The sequence below is a fragment of the Bufo bufo genome, chromosome 8, assembly GCF_905171765.1.
Source record: "Bufo bufo chromosome 8, aBufBuf1.1, whole genome shotgun sequence".
NCBI classification, from domain to species: domain Eukaryota; kingdom Metazoa; phylum Chordata; class Amphibia; order Anura; family Bufonidae; genus Bufo; species Bufo bufo.
The window spans coordinates 120750532-120758457 of NC_053396.1; the positions used below are offsets into that span (position 1 = coordinate 120750532).

The window sequence follows — 7926 nt, forward strand, 5'->3', positions numbered from 1 at the left end:
TAGTGTTATTAATAGCTTTTTTCTATAGAATTTTTTTTTTAAATGACTGATAGTATGAAATTAAGAATTCAAGAATCCACAGTTATTCCCATCCCTGCGTACACATTTTTTTACAAATTAAAATAAAATAACAAGTTCACATTTACATGAGCCTATCCGATATACAATTGAGAGCTTCGGTCAAACAGTGTGTATGCCTAAAACTGTTGGCTTACTAGGAATATTGTGTGCCATTGTTATGGCAACTTCAAATTTTTTATAAATTTTGTGATCATTATTTTTATTTTATTTTTTTATGCTGTATTTTCAGAATGATTATGTGGAGACTACCAGCATGTACCATATTTTATCCATATTATTTTCTAAATTAAATTTTTGGAATTTGATTGTTATTTATTATAAACTTTTTATGTGGGCACATGTGCTTAGTTCAAAAGGTATTGTCACGAGTTAAATAAATCTATTAAATAATAAGAAAAGTTATTAAAATATCATGTGGTGTTATGCTTCATTTACAAAATTGCTTTGTTTTATTTAAATATTTTATTATTTTGAAGAAATTGGGTTAATGGGCAATGGATGTGGTTCTCACTATATCATGGTGGGCAACGCACCAGGGCTTCCCTTTTCAAAAGGTCTTGTTCATTGACCATGTTACACGACCGATTGATAAACCTAATAACTTCATTTAATTTTATTTATTTCGTTTTTTTTAAATACGGAATTGGGTACTAGCATGGTGTTGTCTGTCGTCCTGGAAAGGATGCTGGACTTCCGTGTTGACCTCTCTACATGGTTGGGTGTGACTGGCGTTATACTCATCCGTGTGGAAATCCGTATTTGTGAGTAGAGCATTATTGCCACATTTATTAAGCAAAAAATACATGAATATTTTATAGGATAATTCTTGACAAACATTTTTGGATTATGGGCACATGATGTTAATATATATTGTTAAATAATAAATAATAAATCCGAAATACACTATTGTGTTTTTTTGGTAATCCGTGCTGGTTAGTTAATAGCCACTACATTATTTTTGGAATCAAATCAGCTTTTTTTTCAATTATTATTTTTGTTGTTATAAATATTTTTTAAAAATAGGAGAATAATGGACCGATTATAGTCTCCCCAAACACAATTAGTCCACGTACATTTTAATAAAATTTTTTTAAATTATATTATAAAAAACCATCACAAAATATATGATGTGTATATTATTTTGTAGACAAATAAACTGTACACAATGCTTGCGATACTAAATATTGTGTGTTGCATTAAAAAAAATTTTGTCAAAAATCTCAGAATAATATAATTTGTTAATTTACAAGTCTCATTATTATTGAAAGAATGTTATTAGCACTGTCAAACTTACCTTTAAACACTTACCTGATACAAGATAAGAATATGCTGCATTCTGTTTCTGCTATGTTTTGACGAGCTATAAGTAGATCTTGAATCTACTTAGTAATATAATCTTCTACGTGAAAATGCTGCTGTCCTCCAAATCATTTATCTGTGTGGGCCTTACACTAAAACGTTATCTTACAATGCTGCTGTCCTCCACTAGTGTATGTAATCCGTGAGGCCTCACACTACACCGTTATCTTACACTGCTGCTGTCCTCCACTAGTGTATGTAATCCGTGAGGCCTCACACTACACCGTTATCTTACACTGCTGCTGTCCTCAACTAGTGTATGTAATCCGTGAGGCCTCACACTACACCGTTATCTTACACTGCTGCTGTCCTCCACTAGTGTATGTAATCCGTGAGGCCTCACACTACACCGTTATCTTACACTGCTGCTGTCCTCAACTAGTGTATGTAATCCGTGAGGCCTCACACTACACCGTTATCTTACACTGCTGCTGTCCTCCACTAGTGTATGTAATCCGTGAGGCCTCACACTACACCGTTATCTTACACTGCTGCTGTCCTCAACTAGTGTATGTAATCCGTGAGGCCTCACACTACACCGTTATCTTACACTGCTGCTGTCCTCCACTAGTGTATGTAATCCGTGAGGCCTCACACTACACCGTTATCTTACACTGCTGCTGTCCTCAACTAGTGTATGTAATCCGTGAGGCCTCACACTACACCGTTATCTTACAATGCTGCTGTCCTCAACTAGTGTATGTAATCCGTGAGGCCTCACACTACACCGTTATCTTACACTGCTGCTGTCCTCCACTAGTGTATGTAATCCGTGAGGCCTCACACTACACCGTTATCTTACACTGCTGCTGTCCTCAACTAGTGTATGTAATCCGTGAGGCCTCACACTACACCGTTATCTTACACTGCTGCTGTCCTCAACTAGTGTATGTAATCCGTGAGGCCTTACACTAAAACGTTATCTTACACTGCTGCTGTCCTCCACTAGTGTATGTAATCCGTGAGGCCTTACACTAAAACGTTATTTTACACTGCTGCTGTCATCAACTAGTGTATGTAATCCGTGAGGCCTCACACTACACCGTTATCTTACACTGCTGCTGTCCTCCACTAGTGTATGTAATCCGTGAGGCCTCACACTACACCGTTATCTTACACTGCTGCTGTCCTCAACTAGTGTATGTAATCCGTGAGGCCTCACACTACACCGTTATCTTTCACTGCTGCTGTCCTCAACTAGTGTATGTAATCCGTGAGGCCTTACACTAAAACGTTATCTTACACTGCTGCTGTCCTCCACTAGTGTATGTAATCCGTGAGGCCTTACACTAAAACGTTATTTTACACTGCTGCTGTCCTCAACTAGTGTATGTAATCCGTGAGGCCTCACACTACACTGTTATCTTACACTGCTGCTGTCCTACACTAGTGTATGTAATCCGTGAGGCCTCACACTACACCGTTATCTTACACTGCTGCTGTCCTCGACTAGTGTATGTAATCCGTGAGGCCTCACACTACACCGTTATCTTACACTGCTGCTGTCCTCAACTAGTGTATGTAATCCGTGAGGCCTCACACTACACCGTTATCTTTCACTGCTGCTGTCCTCAACTAGTGTATGTAATCCGTGAGGCCTTACACTAAAACGTTATCTTACACTGCTGCTGTCCTCCACTAGTGTATGTAATCCGTGAGGCCTTACACTAAAACGTTATCTTACACTGCTTCTGTCCTCAACTAGTGTATGTAATCCGTGAGGCCTCACACTACACTGTTATCTTACACTGCTGCTGTCCTACACTAGTGTATGTAATCCGTGAGGCCTCACACTACACCGTTATCTTACACTGCTGCTGTCCTCGACTAGTGTATGTAATCCGTGAGGCCTCACACTACACCGTTATCTTACACTGCTGCTGTCCTCAACTAGTGTATGTAATCCGTGAGGCCTTACACTAAAACATTATCTTACACTGCTGCTGTCCTCAACTAGTGTATGTAATCCGTGAGGCCTTACACTAAAACATTATCTTACACTGCTGCTGTCCTCCACTAGTGTATGTAATCCGTGAGGCCTTACACTAAAACGTTATCTTATACTGCTGCTGTCATCAACTAGTGTATGTAATCCGTGAGGCCTCACACTACACCGTTATCTTACACTGCTTCTGTCCTCAACTAGTGTATGTAATCCGTGAGGCCTCACACTACACTGTTATCTTACACTGCTGCTGTCCTCCACTAGTGTATGTAATCCGTGAGGCCTCACACTACACCGTTATCTTACACTGCTGCTGTCCTCCACTAGTGTATGTAATCCGTGAGGCCTCACACTACACCGTTATCTTACACTGCTTCTGTCCTCAACTAGTGTATGTAATCCGTGAGGCCTCACACTACACTGTTATCTTACACTGCTGCTGTCCTCCACTAGTGTATGTAATCCGTGAGGCCTCACACTACACCGTTATCTTACAATGCTGCTGTCCTCCACTAGTGTATGTAATCCTTGAGGCCTCACACTACACCGTTATCTTACACTGCTTCTGTCCTCAACTAGTGTATGTAATCCGTGAGGCCTCACACTACACCGTTATCTTACACTGCTGCTGTCCTCCACTAGTGTATGTAATCCGTGAGGCCTCACACTACACCGTTATCTTACACTGCTGCTGTCCTCAACTAGTGTATGTAATCCGTGAGGCCTCACACTACACCGTTATCTTACAATGCTGCTGTCCTCCACTAGTGTATGTAATCCGTGAGGCCTCACACTACACCGTTATCTTACACTGCTGCTGTCCTCCACTAGTGTATGTAATCCGTGAGGCCTCACACTACACCGTTATCTTACACTGCTGCTGTCCTCAACTAGTGTATGTAATCCGTGAGGCCTCACACTACACCGTTATCTTACAATGCTGCTGTCCTCCACTAGTGTATGTAATCCGTGAGGCCTCACACTACACCGTTATTTTACACTGCTGCTGTCCTCAACTAGTGTATTTATCTGTGTGGGCCTTACACGACACCGTTATCTTACATTTTGTTTTTTTGGATTAAATTTAGGTAATTTGTATTGCTTTAAGTATACCTAATAAAATTGATTAGCTGCAATGTCCTGATTAAGTTATGTGTAGGCATTATACTGCACTGTTAATATATATATGACATTACACTTTCTGACTGGACTCTGCATAATTCACAAACTGGACTAAATCTTGCTTAATTCAAAGTTATATAGTACATACTTTAACAAAAGAACAGAAACTTTGAATTTGGAATCAAAAAAATATTTTAATCAGACTATGCTCTATCTGATTTTTTTTTTGTTTTTTAATTAAAAATATATATATATAAAACAAAATAACAATCCCCTCCCAGCCCCAACATATAAAATGAATAAAACAAAGAAGCTAACGGTGCTTCTTTAATTGTTCCAATTGGTCCAGGACCTCGCGCAGATCCCGCTGGTTCTGCCTCTCCAGGAGCCGGTGCCTCTTCTCCAATTCTTGCATTTGGAGGCGGAAAGCCTCGCTTTTTTTTTTTTGGTCTTTTATGACCCCTTTTATTTTTTTAATTAGATTTTTTATCCCTATGGTGAAAGATAAAAATAGAGATAATCAGTCACAGTTGTAGGCATTGATGGAATTCAGTTTTGTAGTATTGTTAGTGTTAATAGTTAACTGTTTAAATGTATGAAATATGATTTATTCCAAAAGATTATATATATATATTTTTATTAGGTTATACTTTTATTCGGTTAAATTAGTGATTACGGTTAGTGTGAACAGTGTATTTGTATATATTATATCAATTATTTTTGTAGTATGGCTAGTATTTCCTTTTTTGTTAATTGTAAATATTTTAAGTATACTTTATGTTAAAAAATTAAATAATTTATATTAATTTATTTTGTTTATTAGCGTTTAAATGATTACTAGGGTTAGTGTTAATATAGTCTAGGTATGTAAGATAGCATTTAGTTATATGGTATGGCTAGTGTTTCCATTTTAACTTGTAAATAGATTTTTATATAGTGTTCAATAGAATTATATATTTTGAAGATTTTTGAGACTAGATTAGTGTTAAAATAATTTTATTTAGGCTTATTGTGAATGAAGTCTTTGTACGTATGTTAACATATAGTTTTGTAATATGGCTAGCGTTTCCAGTATTACTTGTAAATAGTTGATAAAACAATAGTTTAAAAATTTATATATTTCATGAATTGTTTAGAGTTTAGTAGAGTTTACCTTATAATTTTTCAGTTTACTGTTAAGTTGTTGTTTGTATATATGTTGCTATTACATTAATATTATTGACTGTTTAGTGTGTGTACCTGGACTCTGGCTACACTTTAATTCCATTTTGTGTGTCCTGACCGCCATCAAGGCTTTTTTTTATTTGTTTAAATGTGTACTGTAATATGTATTGGTTTTCTGTTCCTTTTTCCCTACCCTGTTTTCCTTTGCCATTCATTACCCAGCAGGGTGTTGGCTCAGGGACACAGGGAGACCAGTTAAAACTAGCCGCTCTGTCCCTTATCATTCACCCATCATTCCTTGCTCAAACCCCACCCTTACTTTTTACTTTAAAAATTCTAACCAAGATTACAAAACTACCTTTGATAGTATAATTAAGTTGAATTAGGTTTGTTAGTTATTTTTATAAAGATTTTTGTAGATATTTACCCTCCTGCTGTGGGGTGGTCACAAGCTCCTCCTCCTCCTCTGACTGTGCGGCCACCTCTTGCTCCTCCTCCTCCTCGGTCACCTCGGCCGGAGGTATTGCGGCAGCCGGTGAGGTGTGGGGTTGAGAGGGACCGCCTTCCTCCTCCACCTCCACCTCCACATGTTCGGCGACATCTGGGGGAGCAGTGTCGCTCGTCTCCATCGCGGTGGGGGGGCCTGCCTCCTCTTCCTCCTCCTCAGAGACCTCCACCACGTGGATATCCCGGTGCGCAGGTGTTGAGCGCACTGTTGGAACAGGCTGGCCTGTAATTACACATTGTTAATGATTTAGACAGGAAAATCAACGAATATAACTAAACAATTTAACCATTAATCTGTATCTTATGCGGTTGATTTTTAATTTTTTTTTATTAAAGTCCTTTAATATTAAGTCAAATGTTGATGATTGGAGAGACATCTATGTCTCTTGGGTTAGCCATGTTAACCTTGTTAAAATTATCAGCCTCCCTGGAGTTATGTATTTTTTGACAGGGAATCCCTATGTCGATACCCAGAAGCTTTTTTATTGCAATTAACAGGGAAATTATCTCCTTGGTATGGAAAGGGGGATAGAAAGGTCTATCCTTTGACATATTAACAACTACAAGGACAAAATTCAGGGGCGGACTTGGTCTTCACCAAAATTTAGAACTTTGACAAGAGACAATTAATGGTGGAAACCTGATCAATAAGCATAATAATCAGAGACCATACAATAACATAATTTTATGTGAAATTAGTTACGTTTACTCAAAAAAAAACAGTACACAAGGAAATATATATATATATATTTTTTAAATAATGCCTTTGGTACATCGTTTATTATTAGGGTAGTAGAACGTCTTTTAGCTAGTTTTATAGTAAGGGTAGGGTTTCCAGTATTACTTGTAAATAGTTTCAAAAAATAATACTTAAAATACATTCTATATTTCATCTATAGCTTAGCGTATGGTATAGTTTAATTTATAATTTTTCAGTTTAATGTGAAGTTGTTCTTTGTATATATGTTGCTATTACTTTAATGTTATTTCCTATGTTGATACCAAGATTTTTTTTTTTTTTTGCAATTAAACAGGAATTTCTCTCCTTGGTATGGAAAGGGGGACCACAATAATGCCTTTTGTACATCGCTTATAATTAATTTTAGTGTGAATAACGTCTTTGTATATATGATAGCTGTATTTTGGATTAAACGTAACTTTATGTGATAATAAGACAAGGGTATGAATAATTCTAGACATCACTGTACATTACATTATTTCTCATCCACATTGTGTAATGTTACAGTAAGCATCTTACCGGGGCAGACTCTTTCAGATATTTCTCTGACGAATTCTGGGTCTCGCCTTTTTAGGTCCGACCACCTCTTTACTATTGCACTTTCAGAGTGCTCGCGGGCGAATTTTTCTCTCAGCATTTGTTGTATGCTGCGAACTATTTCTTTTTTTGAGTCATGCCGCCTGGTACGGTCATACCCCTTCTTTACCATTCTCTGCAAGATAAAAGATACAAGCATATAATATACACTCACCTAAAGAATTGTTAGGAACACCTGTTCTATTTCTCATTAATGCAATTATCTAGTCACCAATCACATGGCAGTTGCTTCAATGCATTTAGGGGGGTGGTCCTGGTCAAGACAATCTCCTGAACTCCAAACTGAATGTCAGAATGGGAAAGAAAGGTGATTTAAGCAATTTTGAGCGTGGCATGGTTGTTGGTGCCAGACGGGCCGGTCTGAGTATTTCACAATCTGCTCAGTTACTGGGATTTTCACGCACAACCATTT

The 7926-nt window shown here is 37.7% G+C and overlaps 1 protein-coding gene across 1 annotated transcript; it reads right to left on the reverse strand.

The window, feature by feature from the left end:
* Positions 1-6072: 6072 nt before the first annotated feature.
* Positions 6073-7692, reverse strand: LOC120978089 (neuromodulin-like). The gene is made up of 2 exons (XM_040406321.1): positions 7437-7692; positions 6073-6401 (listed from the first exon to the last, which is right to left on the reverse strand). Exons 1-2 carry the CDS (start codon positions 7651-7653, stop codon positions 6073-6075), a joined length of 546 nt encoding a protein of 181 aa, XP_040262255.1. The 5' UTR covers positions 7654-7692.
* Positions 7693-7926: the final 234 nt, after the last annotated feature.